The sequence below is a fragment of the Hipposideros armiger genome, unplaced genomic scaffold, assembly GCF_001890085.2.
Source record: "Hipposideros armiger isolate ML-2016 unplaced genomic scaffold, ASM189008v1 scaffold_230, whole genome shotgun sequence".
Classification (NCBI taxonomy): domain Eukaryota; kingdom Metazoa; phylum Chordata; class Mammalia; order Chiroptera; family Hipposideridae; genus Hipposideros; species Hipposideros armiger.
In genome coordinates, this window is record NW_017731580.1 from 1,858,189 (window position 1) to 1,878,798 (window position 20,610).

Genomic DNA, 20,610 nt, shown 5'->3' on the forward strand with positions numbered 1-20,610 from the left:
CAGCAGCACTGCTGATGCCTGAACGGTATGTGGAATGAAGTGGGCGGGCATCGGGAGGCCACTATGGCACGGGGCAAGCACTATGGGCAGTCTAATTGAAGTGTACCTGGCGTATAAGACAACCCCCCACTTGGAGGCATATTTTTCAGGGCCAAAAAATCGTCTTATATGCCGGCAAATACGGTAGGTACTGCTCACCCTCACTGCCTCTCAGCCTATCACCTTATCAGCTTCTCCAAAAACAGATACTGCTTATATCGGTTCAAGTTGTTTCTTTCTTTGTCCCCCTTCCTTTCTTCTGTGGCTAACACTTGGGACCCTATTTGTCAGAAGAACCTGTGTTGCTTGAGAGTGGAAGGGATTATCCTGTTTCCAGTAAGTCCTATGACAAAGTGAATCATATAATCCTGAGAACACACAAAATAAGCTCTTTTGAAACTATCGGAATTATAAAACTTGATAGAATTCAAGGGAATGCGATGCTGAGGCGGGCCCATCATAGTATATTGTCCTTCTGTGTCGGTGCACTGTCCTCTGCACAGTGGCGTCCATTTTGGATGATGTCCTTCTCGTGTGAATCATGTGGCCTGAAGGGCCACGTGAGACAAGTGTCCTGGAGACTCACGAGGATGTCAGGGGCGCCTGCCGAGTGTACAGGGTCATGCTGTCTGGTTAAAGCCACCTTCATGGTATTCTAGTGCATCTTCAGCTGTAGATACATTTTGCCTTTCTCATTTTAATCATGTTTATCTGTATCTATATCTATCCATCCAGCCATCCAGCCATCCATCTATCTATATTTAATCATGCAGATATCTAATAATAAGTTTAAGATCTTAGAGGGCAGGCAGTTTGTCATACTTCTTTGTACCTGAGCCTATGCATGTGCTTTACAGACTGTAGATGATAGTGTTGATTTTACTTGACAAAAAGTGTTGTCTTCCAAAAGAAGCTTATATATTTACACAGTAAACAGAGACCATCTGAATTGATGAAATATTTAGATAAAAGTCCTCGCTAAAATCTACAAATGTATCTTTATGACTGGATCATCAAAGGCATTGTTTTTGTCATTTCCACAAATGACAAAGATTTGAAATGCAGGTACAAAAAAAATATATGTATAAAGAATCAAAAGAAATATGTTTTTCTGTGTTCACATTTGTTTGGCCAAGAAAGAAGTGGCATTTGCCAAGGGAAAAAGATTAGGGACTAGGACGTGTTTAATCTTCAGAGCTTATTCCTGTGCCTACATGTCAGAGGTCGCTGGCTTGCCCCTTCCTGAAGGCTGTAATTACAGGCAGAGGACTATTTACTTTCCAGTCATGTGACCAGAATCTTGAATGTAAGAGATTGTTTATAAGAGTGCCGTGTATAAGGGTTATATAAAACCTCAAGAAAGATAATAGGGAGGCGAGATTATTTTTCTTCATATATTCACTAATAGGAGAAGGTCCAATAATAGAGGTGAATATGAGGTCAGATTAGGTGATCCTGGTACTTAAGGAACTGAATTAAATGAATAAAGAAGAGGAATTTGAACAGAATAGAATCTATCTGATGATTCATTAAATGTAAACTTATTTGTGGCTCCAACATCAGGGTAAACAAGAATCAGTAAACATGTTAGTAAGAGTAATTGAGAAATATTTCTAATTTGAAAAGCATCAGTTATGATGGGTTTATCTAGACCTGATATAGAAAAAAAATGGGCAGTATTTTCTTACTCTCAAGTAAACTCACATTCATTTCTCATTTCTGAAGAGTCATAGAAAAAGTATTGATTCCACATAGAACTGGACAGACAAAGCACAAGATCAATTCTGTGACTGGCCCAATATTAAGGATGTTAGTCAGTGTTTGCAAAATGATGAGTAATATATAATGGTAGTTTAACAATAGTACATAGAACTTATAATTAACATTGAAAGGTCAAAATACAGCTTTTTGTCATGTACAAAGAGGACTAAAATACGTGACTGCTTTTTCAAAATGATATGATGTTATGGTAAATTGTGAAAATGATTATATTTTCGACTTACTTTTGTAGAATCAAGTGCTTATGGAAACATAAGCAGCAATTTCAGATTTTTAGGCAAGCAGTGCTTTCTATGACCCTGGGCATGTGGCACGGTGGCCACGAGTCACCCCATGCCCTTTTAGCAGCTTCTGTGCAGGAAAACATAGTCCTGTCAGCATTGAAAAGCTGAAGTTCACCATTTGTGCCACTGTTACAGATCATAAAAAAATATACATTCAGGACTTTACCACACCTAATGAAAGAAAGATTTTTATTTAAAAAAACAGCTCCAAATTATAATATTATGGGATCTAGGGTAGCCATAGTGTAAACTATATAATATTGAGTATCTTAGGATCCTGGTGATAAGATAATAATCCAATTGAATGCAGATGAACTCATGAAAAAAGGATTATGAAATATTTGGAAAGTAAACACCTACATTTTCATAAGTAAATATTAATTTAGTACTTATGTGAGCTTTAGATATTAAAGTTTCCCTTGGTTTCTCCGGGTATTTGGAACCAGCTGTTGTAACTCCCAATGCCTTATTTAATACTCTCAATGCTGGGGATTCAAGAACTGGTTAAGAAACAGTCAGATGTTCTATGTTCTCTGCCAATATGTAATAAAACTTCTCTTCCAAGTGAATGACTGGACAATTATTTTGAGAACGAGGTTAGCATAGCTCCATTTTACCTTTTCTGCCACTAGCAAGGCCTTCGTTCTATACTCTAAACTCCAGGTAAATCACAAGTTAAAATGAACCATTGTTTGTTTAATGCTCTGCTTCCTTCTAGCCTTGTTCTTGTCTATCAACCTCAACCCAGTTCCCCAGTGGCTCAGGAAACCCTCCACTGGGATTGAATAATGGTTTACACAACCTTTCTCATTCATTAATACATGTTGACATTTCTATTCTGTGCACCAACCAGCCTCATTTAAGACTTTCTTAAGCACCTTATCCAGCTGCTGGTTTGGGTGCAGCTACCAACACCTATTTAATCAAGAAACGTAATGTTTCCAGAGAATCATTCAGCCTGTTTCAGCCTTCTCCATTAGCACAATCTATTTCAGTCTGCTTCTTACATTCCTTCTTCAGAATAAAACCTGGTCTCATTCATAGGAAATACTAATTTTAAAACTTTTCACTTCTTCTTTCCTTCTACATATAAACAAAACAGAAACAGAAAATTGAATGTTATCATTCCAGACAGGTTTCGTGTTATTAGTGTATTGAAAACAATGCCAATAAGATAAACCTAGATCTCCCTGGCCCCCTCCTCATCCCCAATCAATCTATTAGTCTCCATAATGCAGCTGGAGTAAGTCCTCTTTCTCCCAAACAAACCCATTTGTGTAACTACACCCATTAAAATAATTTGAGGGCTCCCCAGTGGTTTCAAAGTCAGATCCACACTCTTGAGTATGATATTCAAGGAGTTTCTTCCCTTGGCGCTGGTCCTTTCTCTGTCCTCCCTCACACCAGGTGGCGTGCTGGTAGACGTTTAGCTCTGTGAGGAGAGGGAGCAGAAGCCCTGAGTTGTAGTGTTCACAAATTTGCATTTCTTCCTTGGTGGAAATACTCCCACCAAACCAACTTCAAGCTAGAAAGGTAGTCACTGAGCAACAGTTAGGAAAAGATGTTTGCAATTGGCTCTGTAATCTGGTACAAAATGGCTTAAGCACACCACTGCCACCCTACCCTACCCTCAACCTATCCTCCTTTGTGTGTGTGGGAGCCGGGGAACATTTAAGTTCTACTCTCAGCAAATTTCAGTTATACAATACTGTTATCAACTATAGTCACCATACTATACATTAGACCCTCAGACCTTATTCATCTCTTTTAATTGAAAGTTTGTACTGTTTTACCAGTCTCTCCCTCCCGCCCTTTCCCCCCCCCTTTCCCCCGTCCCGCCACTGGCAACCACATTTCTACTCTCAGTTTCTGAGTTTGACTTCCTTTTTTTAGATTCTACATGTAAATGATACCATGCACTATTTGCCTTTCTCTGTCTGGCTTATTTCATTTAGCATAAAAGGTTCGTCCATTGATGGAATTGTGATAGATACGTATGATATCAAGGGAGGGGGCGGTTGATTGGGCAGGGGGACGGTCACTTTGTGAGGGGTGAAAATTATAGCTATTGCATTGTTTTGTACACCTAAAACTAATTTAAAAAAATAAATAAATAAAAGGTTTGTCCCTATTGTCTCAAATGACAGGATTTCCTTCATTTTTAAGGCTGAGTAATATTCTGTTGTGTATATATATATATATATATATATATATATATATATATATATATATATGCCACATCTTCTTTATCCATTCATCCATTGATGGATGCTTAAGTTGCTTCCATACCTTGGCTACTATAAATAGCGCTTCAATGAACAGGGAAGTCTAGACATCTCCTTGAAACAATGGTTTGTTTCCTTTGTCAGCTTAACACTTTCTCCCTGTTCTTTACAACTCCAGTCAGGCGTTTTCTTCCCCAAGAAATCTCTAGCTTTCCCCACAGGCCCCATTGTGGATAAGCTGCCTTTCCTGAGTATTTCAGCAGCACTCTTTGATCATTTCTACCGTATCTCTTACCACACTCTGGTAACATGTTCACTGGCTCCCGCGTCAGCCCCTGGAGATACCGACTTTGACTTTTAGCTCCATGTCCCCGTTTCCTGAACAACAGCTTGAACAAAATATGTATCTGTCAGCTGAGTAAATAATTATGACCAAGGCCCCATATTTCAAATAATGTAATAAAATGCTGATTAGTAAAAATAATTTTTAGATGAAATAGTTTTTAAGTCTCTCCTCCAAATATCTAAAAACTAATGTATAGAATTGAGGCATTTCCAAAAGTTAAATTAGCAACTGGGTAAATTCACACACATACACACATACCCACACACACACACACACACACACACACACACACACACACACACACACCCCTCCTCCATCCACCAGTTTGGGATGAAGATAGATCAAAGAACAATGGGGAGAAGAAAAGATGAAGATGAAGAGGTGAACAGACAGGAATTCCAAGCTTTGTAAATAGAACTGGGAAGACACATCATTAAAAGGGTAACAATGGAGGAGCAGCGTCTCTGCTCCTTCAGACTTTGTGGAGCTGGTCCACAGAGCTCCCCCTGTGAGTGGGTGATATCCTCAAGCAGCAGTACCAGCAGAGGTGTCCCCACCCCATTAAACCTGCATTTGGAATCCACAGGTTTTCACTCTTGACCCCCGCTCTATGATTTCAAGTTGAAAATAAGGATTAGTTAAGGAAAAGAAGTTGGTTAGGGTGAAGGTGTCTTAAATACCACCCCTCCTTAGGCCACACGGTTAGACTCCACCATGGCACCACTCACAGGCACCAAGTACATGCTTGGTGCCGAGAGCAACTTTCTTGAGCTTGTTCTTGGTGTAGATGCAGTCAGATTAGAAGAGTGTTTGGGAAGGGCCTCCGAGACTTTGCCCAGTGAGAAGGGTGGCCCACAAATGGAGGTTGCTGCTAAGCACTTCTAGTCAGGAGTAAGGGGAGAAGGTGAGTAGCCTCACTGCACAATGGAAAGATGGAAAGGAGGGATGAGAGGTGATGACGCGATGGCAGACTGGAACACAGTCATGGCTTTACACAGTATGTGGGGCCCAGCTGAAGGACTGTGGCTTCATCCATCTTTCACCTCTCCTCGCCTCCACTAAGGCATTCATCAGCCCTTGTCCATGGAGCGTGACACTGGTAGACACATCAGCAGACATGGATGGCTCTTGTCACCAACAGGAAGAACTGCTTCTGTGTTATCCTTAGTGCAGGGTAGCCAGTGTTCTGTCTCTGAATGTCTCTTGTACTCCTGTGAGTAAGTACATTAAAATTTGTTTTCTGGTCACTAAATAGAGGAAAGCAGAAAACCTCTGCACACTAAGCAAAGATCTGCCTCACTTGAAACAACTTTCCCGATGAATCATTCTGTCACTCCTGACTGTGATGGAAGGCTGCTAACCGAAACCACATGAACTTGGTCTGCTTTAGACCTGACTCACCTTAGCAGATGATGATACAGAAGCAAACGTTTTAACTCTTAGAATTCCAAAGCCCTTTGCATTGTAGCATGCTGTGTTCTCAACCCTGAGGATACCTCGAGAGGAGATACGTGACATAGACCTCGAATGGATACATATCTAGTTCATTTATATATAAATGCATTTGTACACATGTGTGTAAACCCATACACACATATACATGAAACATACTCTGCTCCAAATATTTCTCTTTCCTCTTCAATAATCCAACTTCTGTCGAGACCTGGCCACACCTTGGCTCCACCGAGTCTCTCCAGCCCACAGGGATCTTGTCCTTTTCCACATCCTACAGCATCTACTACCTGTACCAGCGTTTTCAAAACTGACCTGTCAGCTAGTTCTTTGTCCTTTGCCTTATGAATTAGCTCTTTTGTGTGTCTTAGCTCTCGTGTCCCAGTGTGCGTGGTGCTACCCAGCAGCACTGGGGCTGCCGGCAGAAGCATTTGCCAGGGTTGGCACACGGTGGCCTGTGTTTGTGCATCCAGCACGTGAAAAATGGTTTTTATATTTTGAAAGGGTTAGAAAATAACACACAAACATATGTTCCATAGACACTCTTGTACTCAAAGCCTAACATACTTGCTACCTAGCCCTTTATAAAAGAAGAGTACCAACCTGCTTTGGAGGATAATGAAAATTAATAGTGGACAGATAACAGATCCAACCTCACTGGCTGTAAGTAATTCTGTTTAATAGATATGAGTGTTTCCATTTTACAGATGGAGAACCCAACGCTTGTTAATCTAAATAACTAGAATTTTGGACTTACAAGAGTTATGAGGAATTGCTAGACCAACACCAGGGATATTCATAATAACTATTGAAGTTGCACAGAGATGGGCCCTTAAGTCTTTTGTTTGCTGCTATATCCGTCTAGCACCCAGAACACTATCTGCCACATGGTATGGCTTTAGATTAGTTTCCTAGGGCTGCCATAACAAATCACCACAGACTTTGCGGCTTAAAACAACAGAAGCTTATTCTCGAGCAGTCTGGAGGCCAGTGTTTGAAATCAGGGTGTTGGCCACACTCATGCTCTCTTTGAAGGCTCTAGAGCAGCGGTTCTCAACCTTTCTAATGCCACGACCCCTTAATACAATTCCTCATTTTGTGGTGACCCCCAACCATAAAATTATTTTCGTTACTACTCTATAACTGTAATTTTGCTACTGTTATGAATCGTAATGTAAATATCTTTTTGTTTTCCGATGGTATTAGGCGACCCCTGTGAAAGGGTCGTTTGACCCCCAAAGGGGTTGTGACCCACAGGTTGAGAACCACTGCTCTAGAGAGAACCTTCCTTCCTTCTCGCAGTTCTGGCTGTCCCAGGTATTCCTTGGGTGGTAGCTGCATCACTTCAGCTTCTCCTGCATCCTTACATAGCAGTCTTCTCTGGGTATGTCTCTGTGTCCTCTCCTCCTCTAAAGATAACAGCTTCTGGACTTAGGTCTCACACTGAATCCAGGGTGATTTTATCTCAAGATTCTTAGCGAATTACATATCAAAGAGCCTATTTCTATATAAGGTACACTCTGAAGTTCCAAGTGAACATCAATTGTTGGGGTGGACGCTCTTCAATCTACTATAGGTCTCAAATATTTTTGAATGACTAAATAAATGAGGGAAGTGATCCTTTAATATAGTGCTATCATTGGATTCCTTTCATTTAGACCTCAAAACAATTCTATTCATAGGTTATGTGCTTTCCCAATTACAAATGAAGGACTGAGGCTTGGAGATCTGGGTATCCTCTCTAAGTCTGAACAGCGGGTCAGAGCAGAGCCACCCTGACCCCATGCTCCACTCCACGAGGCCGGGTATTACCACTAGACATGACGAAGAAGGTGCTTGAAGAGCATGACACTAAATATTTGTAGAGGTAGAACCAAGGAAAGAGATTCTGGAATCAAGGAAATCAGACTGCAAAAGGCCAAGTTCTAGATTTCCTTTAATCCATTAAAAAAAAAAGTGTATCAGTAGGTAGATATAAACAATAAAAGGAAGTGTCAAAGATGGCTGAGACCTAACAACTTAGGATGAGTGTGTATAGCTATTGATGCCATCTAGAACTAGGAAGCTAGAAGAGGGAGTCAGTTTGGAAAGAAAAATGATGAGTTTGGATATCATCAATGGCATATTTAAGCTTGGCCTGAAGGCAGTTGCAGAGACAGGGCTGGTCCTCAGAAGAGAGAATGCCACTGGGTATGTGAAATTAGGTCATCACCACAAGGAAGCATCCACCATCTCGTGAATCACCAGTGTTCCAGCAGCTGGCTGGCCAGATGCCTCGTTGTACTACATTTGTGGCCTTCTGAGGATGAACACACAGCTAGATAAGATTCCCTTCCTTCTCGGAGATGAATCAACCCTTCTTTAACTGCTCTCCAGCTTTCCTCCCCAGCTAGAACTCTAACTGAGATCTCAGATTGTCATGAACCCCATGGCTATTGAAGCTGTGAGACATGGTTACTTCAGGGGGAGATTGTGGCTGCAGAAGTATTGAGGAAGCATCTTTCTTTTAAACCGTACATCATCAGGCTGAGTCTTCCTCATAGCACAAAGCAACCTAATCAGATTTCTAGGGTTTGACCACACCACCCTACCAGTCTGCCCAATAGAGCTGACTGTTCTGCATTTTACAAAGAATCAGGCTTCAGTGTTGATTATCTTAGACATTTGAGTGCAGACTGAGACAAGTTAAAAATATCTCTGAAAGGAACATAACCTGACACTGAAGTTCAAAGCTCTATGTCTCGGCCTGTGGTCAGTTCCAGATCACCCCTCTCCCAGTGCCACTTAGCAAAGAGAAGGGAACACATGAATAAAGTTTAGGAAAATATGCTAAGTGGAACTCCTGAAATTAAAGCAGTTGAGTTTTTTAGCCGACTATATGAAAAGCCCTGGGCAAAGAGGAACTTTCTGTTTTGAAATATGTAGCCCCCTGAAAACCATTACTATATGTCCATAGAGTCTGTACAAAGTATAATTATGAACAAAGTTTATATTAAGTTGCTTCTGTTAATGTAGTCATGGGCAAGCAGGGAGGAGAGCTGGTACGGGTGAACTGGTAAAGATTTTACAAGGTAGCACAGTTTAAAAAAATCTACCTGCAAGACTGATTTAAATTATCTATAGATGAGCTAAATCTGTCCTATAGATCAATTAAAAGAATCACTATTTTAAATACATCACATCCCTAATTATACTGAATTAAATGTAATTGCATATTCACGGCATGCATCTTAATGTTAATTGTGAATCAAATTTTGAATCAAATACAGTTTTATTTTTATAAAAAAGGTATATGCCTGAGTCAAGTAAAAAAAATCTGGCAAGTAGTCATGAAAATGTAAGGAAAGACTAGAATAATTAAAGTATTATTTCAAGGCTTACAAATTATAGAGTAATTTCTATTATAAGGTGTGATTGAAAGATACAGTGAATGTTTAAATTTAAAAAAATTGTTACAGTAAAAGATACATTGCCATTAATCCCCATCAAAATACCCCCTCTTGCTTCGAACACATTTATCCCATCATTCTTGCCACTTTCTGAAGCAGTTCTGGAAGTCCTCTTTCATGAGTGTCTTTAGTTGCGCTGTCATGGCTGCCTCGATGTCCTGAATGGATTCAAAACATTTACCTTTCATGGTCATTTTGACTTTGGGGAAGAGCCAGAGTCGCACGATGCCAGATCCGGTGAATAAGGTGGATGAGGACACACCGTAATGTTTTTATTTGGCAGAAATTGCCACACCAGAAGCAATGTGTGACATGGAGCCTTTCCATTGTGATCAAAACATACAGTGAATGCTGCTGCTGAGTGCCATTCAATGGAAAGGCAGGGATCTTCAAAACGGAAGTGGCACGTTGAACCTTAGTAACCATGTGTGACAAGTTTCAACTTGTTCGGTACAGTCAGTCAGGTGTGAGTTATGGTTGAGAGAAGGTATGTGTGTGTTTTGGGTCTTTTTGTTTTGTTTTTTTTATTTTATTTTATTGGGGAACAGTGTGTTTCCAGGACTCATCAGCTCCAAGTCAAGTTGTTTCAGTCTAGTTGTGGAGGGTGCAACTCAGTGGCCCATGTGGGGATCAAACCGGCAACCTTGGTGCTATGAGCACTGCGCTCCAACCAACTGAGCTAATTGGCCACCCGAGAGAAGGTGTGTTTTAAAATGTGCCGTAAATCATGGATCACAAACAGTGCATTAACATGAGATGGGCAAATGGTTTCATCCTCCATCATGACAACACTCCGTGTCACACATCACTCCCAGTACTGCAATTTCTGTCAAATAAAAACGTTACAGTGTGTTCTTATCCACTTTATTCATTGTATCTGGCACCATACAACTTCTGGCTCTTCTCCGAAGTTAAAATGATTCAGGACACCGAGACAGCCATGACAGTGCAACTAAAGACACTCACAAAAGAGGACTTCCAGAACTGCCTCAGAAAGTGGCAAGAATGATGGAATGAGTGTGCTCAAAACAAGAGGGAGTATTCTGAGGAGGATTGATGGCCATGTGTCTTTTAGTGTATTTTTTTTTATTTAAACATTCACCGTATTGTTTGATCACACCTCATATTTAGCCCTCTGACAATATTTAAGCCTTCTAGTTAAGGAAGCAATTTGTAACAAGTTTTAAAATTTAAAAAAATAAAAACAGGTTGTTTACCATTGGTTCTCAGAGTTGACATCATATAATTATTTTAGAATAGGATAAACCTTGAAAAATTAAATGCTTTTCAAAACTTCTTATAGAGTACATGTATGTATAGAGAATCTATGTTTTGGAGTAGCCTCTGGTGGTTGGGGGACTGTAGTTTGGTGAGCTCAAGCTCAGTGGAGGCTTTGGGAAGCCCTCCGTAGACCCACTGCCTAGAAGAGCTGGAAGAGAACTCTTGGGTCAGCTTGCCCAACCCCTCGCCGTACAGACAGGTGTGTGGCCTGGTACTGGAGTGGAGACCCTGGGGCCAGGTAACCTCGGTCTGGTCCTGGTTCTGCCACTGCTGGTTATATGGCCACTCAGTGCTTCAGTTTTCTCCTGGGACTATGATGAGAATTCAGTGAATTCATATTTGGAAAGTGCTTAGAACAGTGTCTGACACATTGTAAACACTATGAGTAAATCTTTGTTAAATAAGAGTAAAATTACCAGAGAGCGCTCAAGTGATTTGCCTGAGGTCATGTGACTCATCAGATCCTAGCTGGGGTGGAACCAGTCCTGTCCTGTAGGCGTGCCCACTCTTCCCTCCCAAGTCCTAGACCAGCCCTAGAGTGTGAGTCTGTCGCAGAAATACTGTAGGCGCTTGTAAGTAAGAGCATGATGCAGGGTAAGGAATATAGGATTTGAAACCAACAACTAGGATTCAAGCTATGATATTCACTGACAACTCTCTGCACCTCAGTTTCTTACTATATAGAAATACAATGATCATAACAAAGCCAATCCACAAACTTGAGAGGACCCGATGAAGTAACAGACTTTGAAAACCATGACTTGCTCTGCAGATGTTATTTAACATTATTGTGAGCTCCTATGAGCTGAGATAAACCATGAATGTTTCAAACCTGCTTAGGACATCGAGAGCTTGGGGTGGGGAGAAGTTCAAAATAGGCTCTCTCCACTTTCTCGTTTCCCATTTATTCATTGTTTTCTTTTAAAATTTATTTTATTAAAATATATTCATATATACAAAAGAATCATGTGCTATATCCATGTATTGTGCTGTGTGTGTGAAAAATTAAACACATACTGATTTCTCTACCACTGGGCTTTGAAAAGAGAATGTTACCAAGGATTGTGAAGGCCCTGTGTGTCCCACCCCGGTCATATCCCTCTCTGTCCCAGAAAAGTGGATGAACAACTGTTGTGCGTTGTTGGTTCATCTTTCCCTTGCCTGTACTTGTAGTACATGTGTCTCTGCCTAAACAGTATATTGGGTGAATTTTTTTTCTCATTTCTTTTTCCCTCTTGACTCAAATATCTCAAGCTGTGTGGTGTCTTCCTGTACCCTTATACTAGCCACCTCATTTTTTGTAACTATGGCCCCTCCCTCACTCTTTAAAACACATTACTTCTATCCTTCAAAGGACCTTGTAAACAGAGACTGTGCAGAGAGCCAGGCTTCAGGTTGGCCTGAGCAAGGAGTGGGTGTCCGTGACCTACCTGGAGGTGGGGCATCTACTGCCAGAGCAAATGCAATAATCCAAGAAGTGGAGTGTCTTGTGTCAGGGCCACTCTTGAGAGTCATTTGGCATCTTAGATGGTCACCTGACCTTTCGCCTTAATGGAAAAAAGTATGAAAATGTAAGTCAAGGCATGTCCTCCTAAGGAATTTAAACATTTCCTGTAGGCGTTTGGGCAGCAACTGAGATTTGAAGGGAGTGACAACTTATAACTGCTTCAGGGCAGATGAGATGGGAAAACAAAGTTCACAGAAGAAACACATAGCCTGAGGCAGGGATGCAGGTGTGGCCAGAGAGCCAACAGGAGAGACACTGCAGACGGGGTTTAGTGGGATCTCACACTTGGTGGGATGTGGGAAATGCTAAAGTGAGAAGAGTTGGTAATGACTGAAATTTCAGTTACCTGGATGGAAACATGGCAGTGTTCATTAACAAAACAGGTAATGAAGACAGGTAAATTTGATAACAAACCTGATTAGAACAGTCCCAAATGCTAGTGGTCATCTCTGTGCCATTATCCAGAAGATAATGATTAATTCCAGCCTTTCTTTCAGAAGAGGAATCAGAGATGGGTGGATCTACATTTCCTACTTTTAAGAGTTGTATTTTTTTTATGTTCGATGATAAACTTTAGTTTAATGATTCCAACTCTGACAGTTACAACTTCCCGACTTTCAGTTTCTCAGAATAAATTAGGGGCTGGAATAAGATGGTTTTCATTTTTCTCATGGCACAATTCTCAGAACTTTGCCCAGAATAGTACACAGTAGCAAAAGAAATTCACGACCTTGAAAACCAGAGAGAGCTAAACTCCAACGCCAGTTCCAGTGTGACCGGGCAGTGTGGCCGCACCTGTGGGCACCGTGAGTCCCCTCCCCCTGAACTGAGTGTCATGAGAGCTCCCAGGGCTGCTGAGAGTCTGGCTGTGTGTGAAAATGCCCACTTCAGTGACTGGCACAGTGTAGGTGCAGGAAAAAGATAGATTTCCTCCCTCCCTTCCTTCCTTCCTTCCTCCTTCCTCCCTTTGTTACTAAAGGGAGAGCGTTAGTCTGGCTTCCCAACTGGTGCTGGGGTGAAACCTCTGTGATGCCCCAAAGCAGCTGCCATAGCAGAGAACTGCTTTCCACCAGCCTGGCTTACAGACCTCCTACCCTTGTGGGAAGTCTGAGTGGCAAGGAGACCCCTAGCAGCAGGTCTGTAGCTGCTTTTCCAGCTGGACTCAGCCCCACCCCAAATGCCACAGCCAGGAGCTGTCTGAAGCAGTATGAAGAAGTCCCCCCCACTACCTCCACCTCCAGCTTTCCTGCACAAACAAGCAGCGAATGCTTTCACTCACTGTCTTTAAGGGACATGGCGCCTCAGGCTGAGATTTTGTCATATTTGCACAGCGGTTTATCTTTGCAACGCTGAGAGCTGGAAGCATGCCTCTCTAATAGCTAAAGTTCTACTCACGCTCAAAGACAGCAACAGCTCTAAGAACCAGTTCTGCCACTCTGACCCCAGTGGTTGAGTGTATCAGGATCCTCAGCAGGAAGAGACAAGGAGTCGTCACCTGTCCTGCAGCGAACCCTGGAATGTTACCTTTTCCTGAAAGCTAATGTCCCGACCAGTCTCCTGGGGATCTGGAGAAAAAGAAAAAGGTTGGGGTCTCCTGGCTTATGAATGCCGCCTGAACCTAACATAGCATTTGGGTTTTGGTTCCAAAATGCACAGTTTCTCTAAATCAAGGAGCCCTGTAGATCCTATTCCAACATCGTGCAATGTTTCTATACTTAGGAATTTGTTTTGGAGGGAAAGACAGACATAACTGAATCCCAGCAGTCACTAAGGAGGAACCATTGAGAGACCTTACTGCTTCCTGAAGGGGAAGCTTTGAGGTGCGTAATGTAAAAGCTACTTTAACTCTGATGCAGAGTTCTGCATTTATGCCTCACACATGAGGAAGTAAGAGCCTACGTTTCTGGTCCTGTTGCTCCTCCTCCATTTGAGAAATATTAGCGAGTTCCTGCAGGTTTACAGACAGATCCATCTCGCCTCATTCTCGTGCTGGCCCTGGTCAGCAAGGCAGACCACAGAGCGAGCTGGGGCGGCAGATGGGCCATATGTGTGGTTACTTCGCAGATGTACTCACTTCTCAGCAAGCTGTGATTAACTATGGACTGTGTGCTGGGCACAAAACACCTCAGGGAATAAAAGATGAATAAGACAATTCCTGGTCTCTTGTTGATAGAAGGCTGCTACTAGTTTACAGTCAAAGACGACTCCACACACAGCAAACTGTTTCATATTCCAATGAATTCATGACATCTCTGTCAGCACTGAACTTAAGGTCAAGTTTGAAGCTTTAAAGTTCCCAGGATGCCACCTAGATATAGAAAAAAAGACTAAGATCAAGCATGAGAAGGAACAAAATAACCACAGAAGCTGGCCCTGAGAAGCAGTCACCTCTTTAATGGAATACTTGAGATGGCTTTTGATTTAAAACCGGTCTTGGCTCCTTTAAGCAGATTCCCTTAGTTCTGTCTATCTCTGCGAAATGGATGATTGATCACCAATAGAAACTTAATTGCCAATTAATTGGTTACTATTGAATTGCTGGTACATCTCAGTTATCTGCTACTCCTCAGAGCAATCTATAGTACTTTGGTGAAAAAAAGCTTCTAATTAAATAGTGAAATAGCACTCATTAATATATCAAAATAAATGTCTAGAACTAAAACATTAATTATGAGTCAGTAGGTTTAGCATTTCAGAGATTCTGTTTGCTAATTTATCACCATTTAAAATGAAGACATAGTTGTTGCTATAGAAAACAGCATTTTAGGTGATTTTTAACATAAAAGTGAGTAGATATAAGAATTTTGCAGTCTGTGTGACAGAAGTTTGACCTTAAGGAGTAAGGTTATTTTATGTAAGGATAACTAAAGTTTTTATTTCAATTTGTTCTTAAACTAAGTTGGTTTGAAATAGACTATGACAATTTTCTGATTGCTATAATAGGATAATAATAGAGCATATCTTATCTTCAAATTATTTTCTGGAGTTGTAACTACATACAAAAAGATGCGTAAGAATGAATTTTTTTCTTTTTCTTCCAATGCGTCTTCTCCTTACTATTGGATCGTCAGGAAAGTCATGATGCATTTTTGCATTTGAAAAACATAGAAAAATACGTCATGACTTTTCCAACGACCCAATACATCCTCCTGCGCCCTGTTATTGGCCCCAAATTTACCAACACAGAACTATCTGGTCAGGTAAGTCAGGAGCCAGATACTCTATGTGTCCCTTCTAAACTCTTAGCTACCTCTATTCCTGAAAAGAATAATGTTAGCAACATTGGTTCATATCTCTGCCCTCATTTCCCAGCTACCCATACCTGATTCACTTGTTCCTTCGTTCAGTTGATGTTTCCTGAGTATTTACTGTGTGTGATATTTCATCTACGCTAAGCAATCACAGCCGTGGTCAAGCAGGGCCCCCATCCCTGGGAGCCACTTGGAGAAGTCTCACGTCAATCATATCATCATACAACCGAATAGTAGTTGCAGCTGTAACAACTGCTAGAACATAATTTGTGTGTGTATAAATAATAGAAGAATTTGACCTAGGTATTGGGGTCAGGACAGCTCTCCTGTGTAAATGATGACAAACGGATCTGAAGGGGGCTTCGCGGTTCAAGGTGAATGGAAGTGGAAGGAGCAATTCAGGCAAAGGGCACGGCTGTGCAGAGACCCTGCGACGGGCGGAACTGTGGCGTATGGGGAGGACTGACGGGCGGCCAGCTCCCTGGGGCTCAGGGACAGAGGAGAGGAGGTGCAGGGCGAGCCTGGAGAAGCTGGTCAGGACCCAGATAATTCAGGGTCCCACGGGTCATGTTGAAATGTGTGTCCTTTATGCTAAGAGCAATGGGAGATGTATTAAGTGTTTAAAACGGAGTGACATGATGAGATGTATGCTTTAGGAAGAAAATCTGGCTGCGCTATAGAGACTGGATCTGGAAAGACATTAGCTGAGACTGGGTGTGGCCGGTCCGCTGAGGAGGCCATTGTGGTGGCCCAAGAACGGGCAGGACGGCTCAGATGGAGGTTGATATGGGGACAGACACACCTGAGTGGGCCCAGCAGATACTGAAGGGACTTGGTAACGGACTGTATATGGAGAGTCAAGGCTGACACAGGTTTCTGACCTGTGCCCCTGGAGGAATGGGGAAGGCTGTGGTGTCTGCGGCAGCCATGTGGACCTTGAGGTGTGAGATGCCTGCGAGCAGATTTAATGGCCTGATGTTGGCACAGCCCAACAGTGAGGGGTATGGAGGTACAAAGGCGACAACTAAATATCACTAGACAGCATGGGAGAGACTGACCGCCTGGGGTGAGTGGAAGAGCGAGGGGAGAGGCCGCCCTCACGCGGATGGCCAGGCAGGGACGGTCCTGCAAAGGAGACACAAATGCTGCAGCCTGAAGGGAGCCGGGAAAGCGGGAAACTGGCGTGCCAAGTGCCAGCGCTTAATTGTTACTGACAACATTTTCTAAACTCCTTCCATTTGACGTTGAACCTAAAGCATAAACACCTGATTGAGTGGTAATTGCCTTTTAGTGCGTTGGTTACTGTTGTATTTGGCATTTGTGAGCCTTTAACGTAATGATGACAAATACATGAGTGGTGCTGCGTACTCTTCCCGCTGGGCTCTGTTGTGTAAGAGATTTCTAGGAACCAGCTCATTTAATCTTTATAGCAGTTCTTCCTCCAAGGTAGGCACACTCCTATAATTCCCTCAATTTTACAGATGGAGACGCTGAAACAGAGATAACATGAATTTCACAGATGCAGACAGATTACAGGACTCCAGGAAGTAAATGAGCACCAGACCCCGGCCCGGATGCGGGGTCGGATGCACTCACTCGGGCCTGGGGTCTTTGCCCTGGGGCTGTCCCCCGCTCCGCACCCGCCCGGCACACAGGCACACATGTTAAAATATAATGTCCCCGTGTGACTCTAACATTTAGGACTATTCCAGTTGAAATTTGTCTCACTGGACTTGCCTACTAAGAAGCATGACCTTATATCAAGGGCTGAGACATTTACAGGTTGATTTTCCTTTAAATAGCACCAGCTAATCTCCATCTTTCCACACCGGATAAACTGTGGGTCGAACCGGGACGGTACGGTCTGCCCCAGCTCAGAGCCCGCACACCCACCACAGTGCCAGATGATGCTAGAGCCACGTAGGCCCCTGGGAGTGTCTCTGCCTGTCTGGGTCTGTTGGCACAGCTCTCCCTGCCATCCCCCTCCAAGCTCTGAAAAGACACACCACAACGTGTCTTACCAGCTTGCTCGCATCTGGACTCACATTAATTCTAGGACCATGTTTTATTCCAGACACTTCTGAGAATTCCATCAGGCTGTGAAGTGCGCAGTGATGAGTATCGCACGGAGTTCACCACCGCTTTGCAACGCGTTGACTTATTCATGGGCCAGTTCACCCGAGTCCTCCTGACGTCTGTATCAACGTTCATCACAGACGACCTCACCATCGCCAACCTCGGGACATCGGAGGGTCGCTTCATGCAGGTAAGCGCTTTCTGAGCGAGTCCGTGTTGGTTTCAACTGGCGGCATGCACTTCATTGGTTTTTGTTTTTGCAGTAAAGTACTTGCAAATATTGTAAAGTGGGGATCATAATGGAAGCTAGAGACAAGACTGAAAGCCAAACAAAGAAGGCTGGTTTACTTTTTATGAAGTCTATGGCCTATTTTTGTTAGATTCTTGAAGCTTTCGATTTAAATGTGGTTGCTTTTCATTTGCTCAAAATGGTTTGCTGTGGAGTTTTTTTCTTTTCCATTCATGATTTCTATCACATGATTGGAAAATAAAATGAAACAATTAAAGCACTTCCAGGCGATGTTTTCCTATTTCAAGGGAAGCTTCAGATCAAAGGAAAGCCATTGTGTGAACTGTGCGTCTCCATGAGAAGAAACATTCACATCACTGAGAAATGTTGGCAGCAGTTAGGAAGGGACGTTATCATCAAAATCCCATTGTAACTTCAACTCTCCTGATTCTGCAAAATGATGGGGCCAGATACAAAGAACTTCAAATACTGAAAAAAAAAAAATCTGGATTTTGTTAAGAAATGCTTTTAATGGATAGCAACAGTATTTCCATCCAATAGAAGTTCATAGTTCAGAAGTTGTGTTTCCTAGATACAAGAATCATAGCACTTTGCAGAGATTAAAATGCTCTTGTGTTGGCTGTTTTACTGCTGTAATTGTTATTGCGTACTGCTTTCAACATGAGCTCCTTATTAGATTCTTAACTCATGCAGAATGACAGTGGCATCTATGGAAAGGTTGAATTCCTAGAAATACTAGAAATTTCTTTTAAAAAGCAATACTTGTTTCATAATCATCTGATATAATTAACATCCTGGTCAGACAATGACTAGCAGTAAATGAATTGAGGATGATGTTTTCCTGTGACTTGTCCATCTCTACATCCTCTTTCTGTCTTCTTTTCCAAACATATTTTTAAAAATTACCACTATCTTTATAGCAGTCTGCATATTGATAATTGCCGGACCTAAAACATGTCAATACGTTCTTCCTAGCTCCAAGTGAATTATATAGATCCTGTTATCTAAATATCCCCACACTCAGTCCTCTCCCCCCGTGGCTCACAGGTAACGAAACTTTCTCCTCCTCCCTCCAGCTCCCAGCCTGGTGTTTTTCTATACTTACCTCAGACCATTTCATTCTGTCCTTAACTCCTCAGATCTAAAGAAAGAATGCCCAATCCCCACCCACACAGACAAGCACTTGAACATATTTGAAATATGGCCATATCTGTTATCCTTGTGAAATGTGTGGTACTATGTTGTGTTTATGTGGTTTTTTTTCTCAGTTTACGTTGATGTTATTCTATAGAATTCCCCAAAAATGGGAGGAGGATGAAAGAAACTAGCATTTATTGCATTCCTTATGTGTTCACTATGTTGATTTGCTTCCCTTTATTGTTATTTCTGCTTTTCTTTTTTTCCAAATTGTCTATTACCTCACCAATCCAGTTCCATATTAATACGTTTTCTACAGTCACTTTAGGCCTGACACTTTTTTTACATTAAAAGGTTCCTGGCCTATTTCCAGATTCCGAAGTTCTAATAAAATCCCATTTTTAGATAGGTTGCTTTAATAACTGAGTAAATTCTGCTGTGTGACGGATTCCTCCACCCAAGTGTCATGTCATACATCAGGCTCATTATAGCAGAAATGCTGTGGCAAATGTTTTATTCTTGTCTCCCAGCATTTTCATTAAAAAATCTATATTATGCCCATTACCTGTGCATCCAAAACATTAAAAATAAGTAAACAAGTAGATACTTCTTTATGAAAAGTACTGATATCACGGTTTGTTTGTTTTAATCAGGTGGCTCTTAATTCATCAAATATGTATTGGAACTTACTAACTTTGCTTTACTAGGCAAATAAATGAAGCAAAGAAAGAAGTGACACAGAACCTGCCTTTAAGGAACTAAAATTGTGGTAGAGGAGATAAAAACATATACCTGATAGAAAGTCTACAAACAAGGGCGCACAAAGGACTGTCGACAGCCACAGAGGATCTATTTCTCTGACACCTGCCTAAGAGAACCCTATTCCATTAAATTGTATGTAAATAAACTTAACACAGTTGAAGGATCAAACAGTCAACATCACTGAAATCATGTTTGTTTATAGCAAATAATGTTAGGGGAGGAGTCAGTGCTGAGCTCAGACCAGGGGACCTTCCAGCTGAATCTAGCTGAACGGAACTTCCTACCGAGTTCTGTAAATGTTTTGACTGCCCTAAAGTGCTAAATCTGGGGCCAGGCCTAAGCTTCCACAACTTGTATTTTAATAATACTATGGAGCTTCTGTTACAAAATAGAATAGACATTTTTTTTCCCAAAAACAGCTGCCATACATGAAAAGGAAAAGAAAAATGATTTTACTTCCTTCCTAGCCTGAAGCCTAGAGGCAAAGTTGCTTTACAAATGCTTTCTCCCAAGTTTGCAGCTGTTTCTGCCTTTCCTATTGTGCTTATGTTCAGCTCTGGCTGGGAATCCAAGCTATAGCCCCAGCTGTCGGGTGCAAAGTGAATCAGGTATTTCACAGTGGTTATTTGATTAGAAAGCATTATATTGTTTAGCTAACGATATTATATATGGCAGCGAAGACATTTTTGACATGTTTCTAACATTTAAACATGTGTAACTTATCTCATGCAGGTGCAGCTACGTCTAAATACTCTGATGGGTACATATATCC

General features: G+C 41.8%; 1 protein-coding gene across 4 annotated transcripts in view; it reads left to right on the plus strand.

Moving 5' to 3' along the window:
- Positions 1-20,610, plus strand: part of MET (MET proto-oncogene, receptor tyrosine kinase) — a 112,708-nt gene that overhangs the window by 39,358 nt on the left and 52,740 nt on the right. For all 4 annotated transcript variants that reach the window (XM_019654771.1, XM_019654769.1, XM_019654768.1 and 1 more), the window contains exon 3: positions 17,688-17,879. In XM_019654771.1, the coding sequence (XP_019510316.1) occupies positions 17,688-17,879 (192 nt within the window). The remainder of the gene's footprint in view (positions 1-17,687; positions 17,880-20,610) is intronic.